This window comes from Telmatherina bonti (genome assembly GCF_933228915.1).
Source record: "Telmatherina bonti genome assembly, chromosome: 9".
In the NCBI taxonomy this organism is placed as follows: domain Eukaryota; kingdom Metazoa; phylum Chordata; class Actinopteri; order Atheriniformes; family Telmatherinidae; genus Telmatherina; species Telmatherina bonti.
In genome coordinates this window covers 38,409,092-38,426,658 of record NC_136627.1, presented here as the reverse complement: position 1 = coordinate 38,426,658, position 17,567 = coordinate 38,409,092, and the positions used below count along the sequence as shown (strand labels likewise).

At 56.2% G+C, this 17,567-nt stretch overlaps 1 protein-coding gene across 1 annotated transcript in view; it reads right to left on the bottom strand.

Annotated features, from left to right (window-relative positions):
* Positions 1 to 5,978: 5,978 nt before the first annotated feature.
* Positions 5,979 to 17,567, bottom strand: part of LOC306760509 (exocyst complex component 3-like protein 2) — a 63,023-nt gene continuing 51,434 nt past the window's right edge. The window contains 13 exon segments of the mRNA XM_079246380.1: positions 5,979 to 6,401; positions 6,525 to 6,646; positions 6,719 to 6,874; positions 6,954 to 7,076; positions 7,378 to 7,513; positions 7,757 to 7,873; positions 8,375 to 8,475; positions 9,294 to 9,404; positions 9,486 to 9,600; positions 10,784 to 10,902; positions 11,010 to 11,216; positions 11,219 to 11,263; positions 11,341 to 11,603. Of these exon segments, the coding sequence (XP_079102506.1) occupies positions 6,116 to 6,401; positions 6,525 to 6,646; positions 6,719 to 6,874; positions 6,954 to 7,076; positions 7,378 to 7,513; positions 7,757 to 7,873; positions 8,375 to 8,475; positions 9,294 to 9,404; positions 9,486 to 9,600; positions 10,784 to 10,902; positions 11,010 to 11,216; positions 11,219 to 11,263; positions 11,341 to 11,603 (1,901 nt within the window). The 3' untranslated portion in view covers positions 5,979 to 6,115.

Genomic DNA, 17,567 nt, shown 5'->3' with positions numbered 1-17,567 from the left:
GGCTTTAAACCGTAAAAAATCCAGCAGATGTTTAAACACGACGGTGTTCCTGCTTTTGTTCTGATCGCTGAGTCACACAGGAAGTGATGAGTATGTCAACCATTCAGTGGATTGCAGTACATTAAGCTCCGCCCATTAGGGTCGGCATCCCAACAGAAGGATCATAAAGTCCTACCACGGCTGGGATTCGATATTCCAGAAGCCTTTTGGGTTTTTAGCTGTGGGAATGTAAAACAGCGTACCTGCCCTGCTCAGACCGGTTGGATTATCAATACCTGCATGATCAGATCACTCACTTCCTGTTTAACCGTTCTCACAAATCAATATTTAACTGTATTGATCAGAATTGACTTGGATACTATGAGCTGACAGTATTAATTTTTGAAAAGTGCTTTGAGACTCGTCTTGTTCATGAGATGTTGCCTAGCAACACGATTGAACTGAATCCATACCACAGAAAATCTTCAACTACAGGTTCAATTTAGAGAAATTATGATTTTTATTGATGATTCTGAATGAAAATCATAAATCTGGTGACAGCTGATTGGTCCCTGTGACCCCTCCTTTAGCCCCGCCTCTAGCTTCCCAGAACGGCACTGAGACTCATTCTGATTGGCCGGCGTTGCGGCAGTAACTGTTCGTCATTGGACAGTCAGCAGGAAAAGACTTAAGAAGCTGTTGGAGGCAACGCCTTGAAATGAGTTTTTGTTCCAGTTTTTCTTTAAGGTGAAACATGTTTGGAGCTACTCCCCCCCCTTCAGAGCTCCTCCCCCCTCCTTCAGAGCTCCTCCCCCAGCCCAGAGCTCCTCCCCCCGACTTCCTGTCTTTTATTCATGTTTGCCTGTAAAATCCAGTGGTTCCGACCACAATCTATCCTCATTCTGCGTTGTGCGACTAACAAGGTGAGCCGCGACCTGGAACCAGAACCAAAACCTTCTTTGTGTTCCATATTCATCTGTGAACATGCGTGTTTGATATTTGCTGCATTTATAGTCGTAGATCTTTATGACTGTCACCATTTAAATTCTGTTTAGTCTCCAGTTGGTTTCTTTGCTGCTGGTTCTGGTTCTGGTTTGTGGGTCATTTCTCTGGTTTGTAAATATGTTTGAACTCAGCTGTTTTATATTTTTACTGTAAATGTCATCAGAATATTTATTTAGCCAGAATTTAAATTTTTTCTTGTGAAGCCCCGCCCACAACCATGTTTATCCAATCCCTGATCAGAATCGCAGCTCATGTAAAAACTTGTGATTTGTGCGGTTAGACTTCGTGTGAACATCCGGATACAAGAAAACAAAACACAATGGGGATGCAACTCCCATGATGCTTTTAGACAAGGAAGAGGAGGAGCAACTGCATCTTCATTCAGTTTGTGTTGTATTTGCCGATGTAACTGCTGTAGAAACAAACTTCCCACCAACGTTTTCCTCTCTGTGGACGGACGATTCTTTAATAAAGCGCATCAAACCTTCACTCAGACTCTGAACTTTAAATACTGAAATATCAGAGGCGAAGAAGCCCCGCGCTTTACATCATCATCATCATCATCATCCCGCTGTTCCTGTCAGGGAGTAACGACTGGTTCCAACAAGCTCACTGGAAATCTAGAATCCCATCAGAACATTCCCAGTAGGAGACCAGCCACATGTCAGCTGGTGAAATCCAGGTCTGATCCACCGGGCCGCTGCGATGCGTTCAAACGTTCCGTTCCAGCAGAAAACAGAACATCTTCTGTCAAACATTACAGCAGGGGTGTCCAAAGTCGGTCCTCGAGGGCCGCTGTCCTGCAGGTTTCCCATGTATTCCTGTTCCAACACATCTAGCTTCCACTAAATGGATCAAACAGCCAATGACGTGCACAACTGATTAAGCTCTACTACTAATTAATTTGAATCAGGTGTGTCTGAGCAGGGATACATAGAAAACCTGCAGGATTCTGGCCCTCGAGGACCGGAGCTGGACACCTCTGCATTACAGGATGGATTTTATCAGTGTTTCTGCGCGAACATTTTTCCTTTTGGACTAAAATTGTCTCCAGCGCCGACACGACCAACACGTCCGACTCGTCCGACACGACCGACTCGTCCGACACGACCGACACGTCCGACTCGACCGACACGTCCGACACGACCGGCACGTCCGGCACGTCCGGCACGACCGACACGACCGGCACGTCCGGCACGACCGACACGACCGACTCGTCCGACTCGACCGACACGTCCGACACGACCGGCACGTCCGACACGACCGACACGACCGACACGACCGACACGTCCGACTCGTCCGACACGACCGACACGTCCGACTCGACCGACACGTCCGACACGTCCGACTCGTCCGACTCGTCCGACACGACCGACACGTCCGGCACGTCCGACTCGTCCGACACGACCGACACGTCCGACTCGTCCGACTCGACCGACACGTCCGACACGACCGACACGTCCGACACGTCCGACTCGACCGACACGTCCGACACGACCGGCACGTCCGGCACGTCCGGCACGACCGACACGACCGGCACGTCCGGCACGTCCGGCACGACCGACACGACCGGCACGTCCGGCACGACCGACACGACCGACACGTCCGACTCGTCCGACACGACCGACACGTCCGACTCGACCGACACGTCCGACACGTCCGACTCGTCCGACTCGTCCGACACGACCGACACGTCCGGCACGTCCGACTCGTCCGACACGACCGACACGTCCGACACGACCGACACGTCCGACACGGCACGTCCGACACGTCCGGCACGTCCGACACGACCGACTCGTCCGACACGACCGACACGTCCGACTCGTCCGACACGACCGACACGTCCGACTCGACCGACACGACCGACACGTCCGACACGTCCGGCACGACCGGCACGTCCGGCACGACCGACACGTCCGACACGACCGACACGTCCGACACGTCCGACACGTCCGGCACGTCCGACACGACCGACTCGTCCGACACGACCGACACGTCCGACTCGTCCGACACGTCCGGCACGTCCGACTCGTCCGACTCGTCCGACACGACCGACACGACCGACACGACCGACACGTCCGACTCGTCCGGCACGTCCGGCACGTCCGACACGTCTGACACGACCGACACGTCCGACTCGTCCGACACGTCCGACTCGTCCGACACGACCGGCACGTCCGACACGTCCGGCACGTCCGACTCGTCCGACTCGTCCGACACGACCGACACGACCGACACGTCCGACTCGTCCGGCACGTCCGGCACGTCCGACACGACCGGCACGTCCGACTCGTCCGACTCGTCCGACACGTCCGACTCGTCCGACACGACCGGCACGTCCGACTCGTCCGACTCGTCCGACACGTCCGACTCGTCCGACTCGTCCGACTCGTCCGACACGTCCGACTCGTCCGACTCGTCCGACACGTCCGACTCGTCCGACACGACCGGCACGTCCGACTCGTCCGACTCGTCCGACACGTCCGACTCGTCCGACTCGTCCGACTCGTCCGACACGTCCGACACGTCCGACTCGTCCGGCACGTCCGACTCGTCCGACACGTCCGACACGTCCGACTCGTCCGACTCGTCCGACACGTCCGACTCGTCCGACTCGTCCGACACGACCGGCACGTCCGACTCGTCCGACTCGTCCGACACGACTGACACGTCCGGCACGTCCAACTCGTCCGACACGACCGACTCGTCCGACACGACTGACACGTCCGGCACGTCCGACTCGTCCGACTCGTCCGACACGACCGACACGTCCGATACAAAAAAGACAAAAATGTCCCAAGGAGGAAAAGAAGGCTTTTTTTATTTGTAAAAATCAGTGTTTTGGTGCTGAATATCCTTTTAAATGAAGTGATTGACAGACGGACAGACTGGTTGGTTGATTCTGTCTGTTTTATTTCCAGTTTTCCAAGATTTAAATGTCCAAATGGACACGAGACACAAAGACAAGCAGCTCCGGAAGGATCCGACTAAACCTGCAGGAACTTTAATGTGTTTTTAAAGTGACCAGTTTAAACATTAAGGCTTGAAATGCTGAGAAAACCTTTAAATAACGAACAGAGTGAGACCTCTTCTGTTATTCCGCTGCATCTAAACCATGACTCAACAGATTCTTCTCACATTCATGTTAGACATCGTCCCGTCCGAAGCTCCCATCGCCGTCGTACCTTTGATTAAATTCAGACTCTTCGTCTCAAACTGTCACCTGATCCTCAGACCCGACCGAGCCGCGGGTCTGGTCTTCATCCAGGATGAAGTCCAGCAGACCCGCAGGAACTGATACGGACCAGGAGGTCTACTGGATCTGGTTCTGGTTGGCATCTCCGACCTGCTGGAGGTCTCGCGTCTGGGTCCATCATTTAGAGACTTAAACCAGAATCAGATCAAACAAGAATCAAAGTTTCAGATCAGAAATGTTCCTATCAAGTCCTCAGATCTCCTCTTCCTCCTCTTCTTCCTCACCCTCCTCATCCTCACCTTCATCAGTTCCTTCCTTAAAGGTTTTTATGTCCTTACAAGACGAGCTGCAGGGATTAGACAACGTCCCATTTCTGTCAACAAATCGCAAAGCGGCAGAAAACTGGATCCATGTTAGTAAGACCAGAACCAGAACCAGGTCCTGCATCGTCAGCGGGTTGGGCTTTAGGACCAGAACCAGAACCAGGTCCTGCATCGTCAGCGGGTTGGGCTTTAGGACCAGAACCAGAACCAGGTCCTGCATCGTCAGCGGGTTGGGCTTTAGGACCAGAACCAGAACCAGGTCCTGCATCGTCAGCGGGTTGGGCTTTAGGACCAGAACCAGAACCAGGTCCTGCATCGTCAGCGGGTTGGGCTTTAGGACCAGAACCAGAACCAGGTCCTGCATCGTCAGCGGGTTGGGCTTTAGGACCAGAACCAGAACCAGGTCCTGCATCGTCAGCGGGTTGGGCTTTAGGACCAGAACCAGAACAAGTTCCTGCATCGTCAGCGGGTTGGGCTTTAGGACCAGAACCAGAACCAGGTCCTGCATCGTCAGCGGGTTGAGCTTTAGGACCAGAACCAGAACCAGGTCCTGCATCGTCAGCGGGTTGGGCTTTAGGACCAGAACCAGAACCAGGTCCTGCATCGTCAGCGGGTTGGGCTTTAGGACCAGAACCAGAACCAGGTGCTGCATCGTCAGCGGGTTGGGCTTTAGGACCAGAACCAGAACAAGTTCCTGCATCGTCAGCGGGTTGGGCTTTAGGACCAGAACCAGAACCAGGTCCTGCATCGTCAGCGGGTTGGGCTTTAGGACCAGAACCAGAACCAGGTCCTGCATCGTCAGCGGGTTGGGCTTTAGGACCAGAACCAGAACCAGGTGCTGCATCGTCAGCGGGTTGGGCTTTAGGACCAGAACCAGAACCAGGTCCTGCATCGTCAGCGGGTTGGGCTTTAGGACCAGAACCAGAACCAGGTCCTGCATCGTCAGCGGGTTGGGCTTTAGGACCAGAACCAGAACCAGGTCCTGCATCGTCAGCGGGTTGGGCTTTAGGACCAGAACCAGAACCAGGTCCTGCATCGTCAGCGGGTTGAGCTTTAGGACCAGAACCAGAACCAGGTCCTGCATCGTCAGCGGGTTGGGCTTTAGGACCAGAACCAGAACCAGGTGCTGCATCGTCAGCGGGTTGGGCTTTAGGACCAGAACCAGAACAAGTTCCTGCATCGTCAGCGGGTTGGGCTTTAGGACCAGAACCAGAACCAGGTCCTGCATCGTCAGCGGGTTGGGCTTTAGGACCAGAACCAGAACCAGGTCCTGCATCGTCAGCGGGTTGGGCTTTAGGACCAGAACCAGAACCAGGTGCTGCATCGTCAGCGGGTTGGGCTTTAGGACCAGAACCAGAACCAGGTGCTGCATTGTCAGCGGGTTGGGCTTTAGGACCAGAACCAGAACCAGGTCCTGCATCGTCAGCGGGTTGGGCTTTAGGACCAGAACCAGAACCAGGTCCTGCATCGTCAGCGGGTTGGGCTTTAGGACCAGGGAGTCCTGGTTCTGGTTTCTTCCAGGAAACGGGTCGATGAGCTGAAACAAAGTAAAGTTATTGCTGAAACGAGGAAAGGTTCTGGTTCTCAGACTGGATCCGGATCCGGATTCTGGTCACAGAACATCGTCCGGGTTCTCCTGAACCGGCGTTCTGGTTTTACGTCTGCGGGGTCTCAGCGTGGTGAAGCAGGACGAGGCGGTGAGGGCGATCCGGCTCAGACCCACGTTCAGGCAGTGGACCTCGGAGGTGACCGGAACCTCGGCGAACAGGGCCCGGTCCCGGGACAGCGGGCTCGGACCGACGTCGCTCTCCAAGTCCTTCACCACGTTCAGGATCTCCTGGCGCTCGCTCTGCCGGGTCGTCCCCCGGATGTTCAGGATGGCCGACACGTGCTTCTTCCTGCGAGACGGGAGGAAACGTCACGAAGCAACAAACAAACAAACAAAAGCAGAAAACGAACAACGTTTCAGGTCAGAAAAGAGACAATGAGGAGTGATGAGACGGAGCACGAGGAGGAGGCACCTGACGTCGGGGAACTCTCGGACCAGAACCCCGACCTCCATCTGGACGGATGGGACGTCCTCCAGCTGGATGATCTCGGAGATGTGGGCCAGAGCGCCGTCCAGCCATCCCGACGGAGACGCCTGACGGACAGACAGCAGATCAGTGACCGCTCGGACCGCTCACACCGGCACAACCACGATGCCTTCACTGACCAGGTCTTTGAAGAGGACTTTGATGCGTTTGCCTTCGTCCCTGAGCCGGCCGGCCATCCTCTTCCTCATCTTCATGGAGCTGCAGATGATTCGTCCTCTCATGACGGAGCGGAGGTACTCCATCACCACCCGCCGGTGGACCTCGGCCGCCAGCAGCTGAGGACGGAGACGAGTCACGTCAGCGCCAGGGAGTCATGTGACCGCCCGCGGCGTCGGCCTGCGTTGCCATGGTTACCTGATAGGGAGGATTCTCCATCTTCTCGTACTTCCTGAAGTCCTCCTTGATGAGCGCCTCGATCTGGTCGTACGGCTCCGTGTTGCTCAGCCACTTCCTCTTCACCAAACGTTCGAAGAACGGCTGCAAAACAAACAATGATTACACTCTGCCCCGAGTCTCGTCTGTCAGGCTGCAAACACCCTTCCTGGTGCAGGTTTCCCCCCTAGTTCTGGTCCTGGTGCAGGTTTCCCCCCTAGTTCTGGTCCTGGTGCAGGTTTCCCCCCTAGTTCTGGTCCTGATGGAGGTTTTCCATCGCTTTACAGGTTTCAGGCTCCAGAGCTATGTGTGTGTGTGTGTGTGTGTGTGTGTGTGTGTGTGTGTGTGTGTGTGTGTGTGTGTGTGTGTGCGCGCGTGTGCGTGTGTGCGTGTGTGCGTCTAGTACCCGAATGTGCACGTAGAGCCGATCAGAAAGGATCCGGACCCCCTGCTGAACGATGTGGTCCAGAGACCGACTGGCTCTGCGTAGAGAGTCCTCGCTGACCGACGGGTCACACTGAGCGCAGCGCTGCACGAAGTTTCTAAACACACACAACCATGTGCATGACAACGTGCACGTCAGGTTTCATGTTTCAGTTGACGACTTTAAATGTTCTGTTGCCTAGCAACATCTTTCACACTGGAGGCCCCCAGGGGCCCGAAGGTTCAGGAGTTTTTCCCTGCAGGTTGAAATTAAATACCGGTTTTGGGCCTTCAGGGGCCCCACAGGAGTCCGATACAGCTCTGGGTGGAACCGGACCAGTGCTGGACGTCTGCGGTCGTACCTGAACGGCGGGCAGCAGTTGACCAGAGCGACGGTTCTGGAGACGTAGGCGTCCTCGTGGCCCCCCAGCATGCCGCTCTGCATCCCTTCATGGAACATGTCCACTTTCCGCTGGAAGCTGCAAATAAAACCGATAGAATTCACAGAATCACAGTTGGATTTCCACAGCACCGTTTTCTGCTTCCAGGTGAGAAAACGGAGTCCCACAGGGATCAACACCAAGACCACCATTTAGTTCAACATCACGCGATTCAGTTTCTAAACCGAGCTGGACTCTCTGGTCTGGTGCTGAACTGGTTCAGGTTTGGTCCTGCAGGTTTCACATGTTTTCAACACGTCTGACCCAGGTTTCATCAGGATCAGGTGTGCTGAACCAGAAGCTTGACGGCCTGTGGCCCCCCAGGACCAAACCTCCCCAAGGCCTCGCGTTGGGGCCCCTGTTGCTCGGCACGTTCCACGGCTGCATCCACCGTCCTGGACAGTCCCAGCGGCCTCGTGGGGGTTTTAGTAAAATAGTTTGTGGCCCAGAAACCGGGTCCCAGCTGGACCTCCAGAACAGATCCAGATGTGGTTTTTAGATTCTGAACGAGACCTGATACGAGCAGCAAAGCGGGTTTACCTGAACAGGAAGTCGGCCAGGCCGTTGAGGCTGCACTGCGCCACTCTGGAGCCCAAACTGCAGTTGATGGAGGCGGAACGTTCCAGATCCACCTGCAGCCTCTGAGGTGAAAAGACAGGAGTCACACCTGGATTCAGATTTTACATGTAAACACACCTGAGGTCAGAAGTTTGAGACAAATTCCTGCAGAACGACATGATGAACACGTAGAGCGAGGGAAACAGCCGGAGCAGAACGAGACGCGACGACCGGCAGGGTCGTTGCTGCAGCTCCATTCCACACGACGTGTTCGACCTGCGGGCGTCACCGTAACCCGACTCAGTCCGGGTTTCAGGTCACATGGCTGGTTCTGGTGGTCTGGCTGGATCTGGTCTACGTGCACATGTGGTTCAGAATCCGGCTGTGCGACTTTCCCAGAACCGGGACTCGGATCAACGCGGCGCTGTGAGCGACGTTTCCTGACTCGTGGTTTTGTAGGAGGACAAAGCGGGTCTGCAGGTCTGTCTGGGAACGTTGTGAGGTCTTTTCCAGACTATCTGGAGTCCATCATCCTGCAGGGGGCAAGACCATTCTCCAGGGGTGGACGTCCCAGTAAGACCAGTCCAAGATCAGACCATGAGATCCACGTCCCAGACTGTCCAGTTAAACTTTCTGACAGACCAGTTAGAACCAGACCGATCCAAACTTTCCAGACTCCCACATGAGTTTGGTCCAACGGCCAGCAGAGGGCGCTGAAAGTGTGTGTGTGTGTGTGTGTGTGTGTGTGTGTGTGTGTGTGTGTGTGCAGCTGAAAAGCCAAAAAAGCCAATCAGAACAGTAGAAACAGCAGAATGAACCACGATGTGAAACTTTGCTCTGATTCAGCGTCTGTATGTAGACTGACAGGCCCGTAACCATGGTGACGGCGTGTTTGGGTCACCTGGATGACGGTTTCAGCCAGACTGATGTGGAACTCTTCAACATGCAGAGTCTCCATCCATCTCTTCTCCTCCTCCTCCAGGACCTGACTCAGCTCCGTGGTGACTTTAGCCTGAACAGGGAGGAGCCGCAAATCGAATCAAACACGCCTCACTGGGAACCAGTAAAAACCTTCATCATGCTGGTTTGTTACCCGGACAGAGTTGAGACAGTCCAGCTCCAGTCTGTCCACGGTGTCGGCGGGCAGCAGAGGACCGAGCTGGGAGCGGCTGAATGGACTGGTGATGGACACCGTCCCCAGAACGTCTCTGAAGACACAGGAAGACAAAAAACGAGGAAGATGATGCTGCTTCATCAGCAGGATGTCGACCCCTCCTTTGTTTACTACGTTCATGATAAATAGATTAAAACATCACATTATTTTTCTCCCTGATCTTCACTATCCATCCATGCATCTTCTGCCGCTTATCCGGGGTCGGGTCGCGGGGGCAGCAGCCTAAGCAGGGAAGCCCAGACTTCCCTCTCCCCAGCCACATTTACCAACTCTGCGGGGGGGATCCCGAGGTGTTCCCAGGCCAGCCGAGAGATATAATCCCTCCAGCGTGTCCTGGGTCTTCCCCGGGGTCTCCTCCCAGAGGGACGTGTCTGGAACACCTCACCAGGGAGGTCCAGGAGGCATCCTGACCAGATGCCCGATGCGGCCGAGTGTGAAGCGGCTGGGATGAGAATCAGCACCTCCAAATCTGAGACCATGGTCCTCAGCCGGAATAGGGTGGATTGTCCTCTCCGGGTCGGGAGTCAGGTCCTGCCTCAAGTGGAGGAGTTTAAATATCTCGAGGTCTTGTTCACGAGTGAGGGAAGTATGGAGCGCGAGATGGACAGACGGATCGGTGCGGCGTCTGCAGTAATGCGGACTCTGCGCCGGTCTGTAGTGGTGAAGAAGGAGCTGAGCCAGAAGGTGAAGCTCTCCATTTACCAGTCGATCTACGTTCCTACCCTCACCTATGGTCATGAGCTGTGGGTCGTGACCGAAAGAACGAGATCTCGTATACAGGCGGCTGAAATGAGTTTCCTCCGCAGGGTGGCCGGGCTCTCCCTTAGAGATAGGGTGAGGAGCTCGGTCATCCGGGAGGAGATCAGAGTAGAGCCGCTGCTCCTCCGCATCGAGAGGAACCAGTTGAGGTGGCTCGGGCATCTGGTCAGGATGCCTCCTGGACCTCCCTGGTGAGGTGTTCCAGGCACGTCCCTCTGGGAGGAGACCCCGGGGAAGACCCAGGACACGCTGGAGGGATTATATCTCTCGGCTGGCCTGGGAACGCCTCGGGATCCCCCCGCAGAGTTGGCAAATGTGTCTGGGGAGAATGAAGTCTGGGCTTCCCTGCTTAGGCTGCCGCCCCCGCGACCCGACCCCGGATAAGTGGTAGAAGATGGATGGATCTGTCTGATCAGCTAAATGTTTGTACCAGTCTGAGTTCTGGTTCTGGTTCTGACCTGTTGTAGATGTTGTGCAGGAAGTCCAGCAGGGAGTAGATGTCTGAGATCTGCAGCTGCGTCTCGGTGATGGACTTCAGACGGCTGGAGACGGCCTGGTGGTAACTCTCCACGTACACCTGGAAGGAGGAGGAGGAGGAAGAGGAGGAGACAGGTAAGACGGAGGAGGTGGATCTCCCCCAGTAGAACCAGTCCAGCAGCAGAAACCAGTAAGTGGTCTTCCCACCTGGAAGGGCTGGAAGTCTTCTGGGTAGACGGAGACCACGTTCCTGTTGGCGGCCATCAGGTCCTCCACCATCTGGGCCCGCAACCGGTCCAGGTACTTTCCCAGCTCTCCTTCCCTGAACTGGTCTTTGGGGGGCAGGGAGCAGTGGGCCGTCTCCTCCACCGCCGCCCTCCACCGCTGCTTCAGGCGGCGAGGCCTCGGGCCCCCCAGGGCCGCCCCCGCCCTGAGGGCCCAGTCCCGTCGGCCTGCTCCTCCTGCCTGCAGCACCTGAGACAAACACAGCGACTCCTCGTCGGTTTCTCCTCCTGGAACCGACGCCGCTCTCCAGAACCTTCTGCCTCACCTGAACCACCAGACCCAGGTTGGGCCCCGCCGTCGGGGCCCGCAGCGACTCCCGGACCACGGCCCACAGCTCCTCCTGCAGCTCCTCATACAGCAGCTCCACGTCCTTCGCCTTCCTGCGGCCGCCGTCTTTCACGCCGCCGCCGCGCTCCTCCGGCTCCGCCGACCCGCTGCACTCCTCCTCCAGCTCCAGGATGTGGGAGTCGGCCAGGAGGAGGTCCCGCTTCTTCACCAGCTGCAGGATCTCTAGGACTGGAGGAGGAGTAGGAGGAAAAGAGGAGAGGAGGAGCAGAGGAGAGGAGGAGGAGCAGGAGGAAGAGGAGGAGGAGCAGGAGGAAGAGGAGGAGGAGCAGGAGGAAGAGGAGGAGGAGGATGAAGAGGAGGAGGAGCAGGAGGAAGAGGAGTAGGAGCAGGAGGAAGAGGAGGAGGAGCAGGAGGAAGAGGAGGAGGAGCAGGGAGGAAGAGGAGGAGGAGCAGGAGGAAGAGGAGGAGGAGCAGGAGGAAGAGGAGGAGGAGGATGAAGAGGAGTAGGAGCAAGAGGAAGAGGAGGAGGAGCAGGAGGAAGAGGAGGAGGAGCAGGGAGGAAGAGGAGGAGGAGCAGGAGGAAGAGGAGTAGGAGCAGGATGAAGAGGAGGAGGAGCAGGAGGAAGAGGAGGAGGAGCAGGATGAAGAGGAGGAGGAGCAGGAGGAAGAGGAGGAGGAGCAGGAGGAAGAGGAGGAGGAGCAGGAGGAAGAGGAGGAGGATGAAGAGGAGGAGGAGCAGGAGGAAGAGGAGTAGGAGCAGGATGAAGAGGAGGAGGAGCAGGAGGAAGAGGAGGAGGAGCAGGAGGAAGAGGAGGAGGAGCAGGAGGAAGAGGAGTAGGAGCAGGATGAAGAGAGGAGGAGCAGGAGGAAGAGGAGGAGGAGCAGGATGAAGAGGAGGAGGAGCAGGAGGAAGAGGAGTAGGAGCAGGAGGAAGAGGAGTAGGAGCAGGAGGAAGAGGAGGAGGAGCAGGAGGAAGAGGAGGAGGAGCAGGATGAAGAGGAGGAGGAGCAGGAGGAGGAGAAGGATGAAGAGGAGGAAGAGCAGGAGGAAGAGGAGGAGGAGCAGGAGGAAGAGGAGTAGGAGCAGGATGAAGAGGAGGAGGAGCAGGATGAAGAGGAGTAGGAGCAAGAGAAGAGGAGGAGGAGCAGGAGGAAGAGGAGGAGTGAGCAGGAGGAAGAGGAGGAGGAGCAGGATGAAGAGGAGGAGGAGCAGGAGGAAGAGGAGGAGGAGCAGGAGGAAGAGGAGGAGGAGCAGGATGAAGAGGAGGAGGAGCAGGAGGAAGAGGAGGAGGAGCAGGATGAAGAGGAGGAGGAGCAGGAGGAAGAGGAGGAGGAGCAGGAGGAAGAGGAGTAGGAGCAGGAGGAAGAGGAGGAGGAGCCAGGAGGAAGAGGAGGAGGAGCAGGATGAAGAGGAGGAGGAGCAGGAGGAAGAGGAGGAGGAGCAGAGGAGGAGAAGGATGAAGAGGAGGAAGAGCAGGAGGAAGAGGAGTAGGAGCAGGATGAAGAGGAGGAGGAGCAGGAGGAAGAGGAGGAGGAGCAGGAGGAGGAGAAGGATGAAGAGGAGGAAGAGCAGGAGGAAGAGGAGGAGGAGCAGGAGGAAGAGGAGTAGGAGCAGGATGAAGAGGAGGAGGAGCAGGATGAAGAGGAGTAGGAGCAAGAGGAAGAGGAGGAGGAGCAGGAGGAAGAGGAGGAGGAGCAGGAGGAAGAGGAGGAGGAGCAGGATGAAGAGGAGGAGGAGCAGGAGGAAGAGGAGTAGGAGCAGGAGGAGAGGAGTAGGAGCAGGAGGAAGAGGAGGAGGAGCAGGATGAAGAGGAGGAGGAGCAGGAGGAAGAGGAGTAGGAGCAGGAGGAAGAGGAGGAGGAGCAGGAGGAAGAGGAGGAGGAGCAGGAGGAAGAGGAGTAGGAGCAGGAGGAAGAGGAGGAGGAGCAGGAGGAAGAGGAGTAGGAGCAGGAGGAAGAGGAGGAGGAGCAGGATGAAGAGGAGGAGGAGCAGGAGGAAGAGGAGTAGGAGCAGGATGAAGAGGAGGAGGAGCAGGAGGAAGAGGAGGAGGAAGAGGAGTAGGAGCAGGAGGAAGAGGAGGAGGAGCAGGATGAAGAGGAGGAGGAGCAGGAGGAAGAGGAGTAGGAGCAGGAGGAAGAGGAGGAGGAGCAGGAGGAAGAGGAGGAGGAGCAGGAGGAAGAGGAGTAGGAGCAGGATGAAGAGGAGGAAGAGCAGGAGGAAGAGGGAGGAGGAGCAGGATGAAGAGGAGGAGGAGCAGGAGGAAGAGGAGTAGGAGCAAGAGGAAGAGGAGGAGGAGCAGGAGGAAGAGGAGTAGGAGCAGGAGGAGGAGCAGGAGGAGGAGGTATGAAGAGGAGGAGGAGCAGGAGGAGGAGAAGGATGAGGAGGAGTAGGAAGCAGGAGGAAGAGGAGGAGGAGCAGGATGAAGAGGAGTAGGAGCAGGAGGAAGAGGAGGAGGAGCAGGAGCAGGAGGATGAAGAGAGAGTAGGAGCAGGATGAAGAGGAGGAGGAGCAGGAGGAGGAGGATGAAGAGGAGTAGGAGCAGGAGGAAGAGGAGGAGGAGCAGGAGGAAGAGGAGGAGGAGCAGGAGGAGGAGAAGGATGAAGAGGAGGAGGAGCAGGAGGAAGAGGAGGAGGAGAGAAGGATGAAGAGGAGGAGGAGAAGGATGAAGAGGAGGAGGAGCAGGAGGAGGAAGAGGAGGAGGAGCAGGAGGAAGAGGAGGAGGAGCAGGAGGAAGAGCAGTAGGAGCAGGAGGAAGAGGAGTAGGAGGAGGAGGAGGGAAGAGGAGGAGGAGCAGGATGAAGAGGAGGAGGAGCAGGAGGAAGAGGAGGAGGAGCAGGAGGAAGAGGAGTAGGAGCAGGAGAAGAGGAGGAGAGCCAGGAGGAAGAGGAGGAGGAGCAGGAGGAAGAGGAGGAGGAGCAGGAGGAAGAGGAGTAGGAGCAGGATGAAGAGGAGTAGGAGCAGGATGAAGAGGGAGGAGGAGCAGGAGGAAGAGGAGGAGGAGCAGGAGGAAGAGGAGTAGGAGCAGGAGGAAGAGGAGGAGGAGCAGGAGGAAGAGGAGTAGGAGGCCAGGAGGAAGAGGAGGAGGAGCAGGAGGAAGAGAGTAGGAGCAGGAGGAAGAGGAGGAGGAGCAGGATGAAGAGGAGGAGGAGCAGGAGGAAGAGGAGGAGGAGCAGGAGGAAGAGGAGGAGGAGCAGGATGAAGAGGAGTAGGAGCAGGAGGAAGAGGAGGAGGAGCAGGAGGAAGAGGAGGAGGAGCAGGAGGAAGAGGAGGAGGAGGAGGATGAAGAGGAGTAGGAGCAGGAGGAAGAGGAGGAGGAGCAGGAGGAAGAGGAGGAGGAGCAGGATGAAGAGGAGGAGGAGCAGGAGGAAGAGGAGGAGGAGCAGGAGGAAGAGGAGTAGGAGCAGGAGGAAGAGGAGGAGGAGAAGGATGAAGAGGAGTAGGAGCAGGATGAAGAGGAGTAGGAGCAGGAGGAAGAGGAGGAGGAGCAGGATGAAGAGGAGGAGGAGCAGGAGGAAGAGGAGGAGGAGCAGGAGGAAGAGGAGGAGGAGCAGGAGGAGGAGCAGGATGAAGAGGAGGAGGAGCAGGAGGAAGAGGAGGAGGAGCAGGAGGAGGAGAAGGATGAAGAGGAGTAGGAGCAGGATGAAGAGGAGGAGGAGCAGGAGGAAGAGGAGGAGGAGCAGGAGGAAGAGGAGGAGGAGCGGGAGGAAGAGGAGGAGGAGCAGGAGGAGGAGCAGGATGAAGAGGAGGAGGAGCAGGAGGAAGAGGAGGAGGAGCAGGAGGAGGAGAAGGATGAAGAGGAGTAGGAGCAGGAGGAAGAGGAGGAGGAGCAGGAGGAAGAGGAGTAGGAGCAGGAGGAAGAGGAGGAGGAGCAGGAGGAAGAGGAGGAGGAGCAGGAGGAAGAGGAGGAGGAGCAGGAGGAAGAGGAGGAGGAGGAGGAGGAGCAGGAGGAAGAGGAGGAGGAAGAGGAGGAGGAGCAGGAGGAAGAGGAGGAGGAGCAGGAGGAAGAGGAGGAGGAGGAGCAGGAGGAAGAGGAGGAGGAGCAGGAGGAAGAGGAGGAGCAGCAGGAGGAAGAGGAGTAGGAGCAGGAGGAAGAGGAGGAGGAGCAGGAGGAAGAGGAGGAAGAGGAGGAGGAGCAGGAGGAAGAGGAGGAGGAGCAGGAGGAAGAGGAGTAGGAGCAGGAGGAAGAGGAGGAGGAGCAGGATGAAGAGGAGGAGGAGCAGGAGGAAGAGGAGGAGGAGGAGGAGGAGCAGGAGGAAGAGGAGGAGGAGCAGGAGGAAGAGGAGGAGCAGCAGGAGGAAGAGGAGTAGGAGCAGGAGGAAGAGGAGGAGGAGCAGGAGGAAGAGGAGGAGGAGCAGGAGGAAGAGGAGTAGGAGCAGGAGGAGGAGCAGGAGGAAGAGGAGGAGGAGCAGGAGGAAGAGGAGGAGGAGCAGGAGGAAGAGGAGGAGGAGCAGGAGGAAGAGGAGGAGGAGCAGGAGGAAGAGGAGGAGGAGCAGGAGGAAGAGGAGGAGGAGCAGGAGGAAGAGGAGGAGGAGCAGTGTTCAGATGTTTCATCAGGAAAAAACATGAATTTAATCATCAAAAACGATGATGATGATGATGATGATGAGGGGTTAGGCTCCGCCCACCACCGCGTGATCCTCCAGGCTGCTCTGATGTCATACGGGGAGGTTCTTTCTGTCAGGCAGTGATGTCATCAGATGATGACATCATCCAGACAGTCGTCACTCCTGAACAGAACCACACCGGGTCCCACGGGACCGTGTGTGTGTGTGTGTGTGTGTGTGTGTGTGTGTGTGTGTGTGTGTGTGTGTGTGTGTGTGTGTGTGTGCGCAGCATCATCATCATCATCATCTTCATCATGGGGAAAAACACAGCAGCACAAACAGGAAATGAAATCTTCTGTAGAACGAACGACTTGCTGAAAGTGAAGCCGTCCAGATGTTTTCATCATCCTCAGAGGAAGAGGTGATCACACACACACACACACACACACACACACACACACACACACACACACACACACACTCACTCACTCACTCACTCACTCACTCACTCACTCACTCACTCACTCACTCAGCGGCTTTGGGAGGAAACTGAAAACATTTTGTTCATCAGAGTCTTTAAATCCAATCAGTTTTCATTCATCCCATACTTTCCTCCTGACACTGAACGCAGCACAGAGGTCAGCACAAACGTTACCAAAACAAACAAACAAACAAACAAATAAAACAAACAAACAGGTGTGTGAGAAGGCACATGACAACATTCACTTACCGGGAGACGCGGTTACCAGGGCAACGTGCTGATGTCTCTGGTTGCCCCGGTAACCGCCTCCCTCGGTAGGAGAGTATTGTTTGTTCTTACTGACACCTGAACTCAGACCTGAACCAGGACTATGAAGGGGGTCTGGCCTGGAACTGGTCCTGCTGCAGGACCATTCTGGTGTCTTTCCTCCTGGTTCCAGCGCCTGAACAGCGCGGGACATCAGAGACACGGCTTCCTCACACACACACACACACACACACACACACACTGCATGTTAAACATGCCATACATCACGGCATCCTCTCACACACACACACACACACACACACACACTGCATGTTAAACATGCCATACATCACGGCATCCTCTCACACACACACACACACACACACACACACACACACACACACACACATACACACTGCTCTCATTGTTTCCTTTCAGACCCAACAGGAAATCTGTTCCAGCTGGAGGCATTTAGCCCCGCCCACCACACCCTCTTCTTCATACCAGCATCACCATCGTCACCTCCTCCCTGAGGTGAACCAATCACAACTCTCCGTTTGCCGGAGCAGGTGGAGGTTTTGGGGTTTGCAGCTGAGCAGAGCGCCCGACCCTCCCGAGTCTCCTGGGTCCCTGAACGCCTCACGGCTCCAGTTTGCTGAACTGGCTGAACTCTGAGTGAAACCCAAGAAGGTGCTGAGTCAGAACATCTACCTGCCTGTACACACCTGGACGGGAAGTGCAGCCCTTGCCATGCGTGTGCGTGAACAGTAGCAGCATTGTGCGAGCGTGTACAGGCTGGAACTCACATCTTTCTGCTCCGCAGGCGTTCAGAGGGAAACAAGCGGGTCACATGACAGATCAGCTGTTTCTGGCCGACATGGAAGACTCCTGCTGAACCAAAGATCCTGTAGAGGGAAGATGC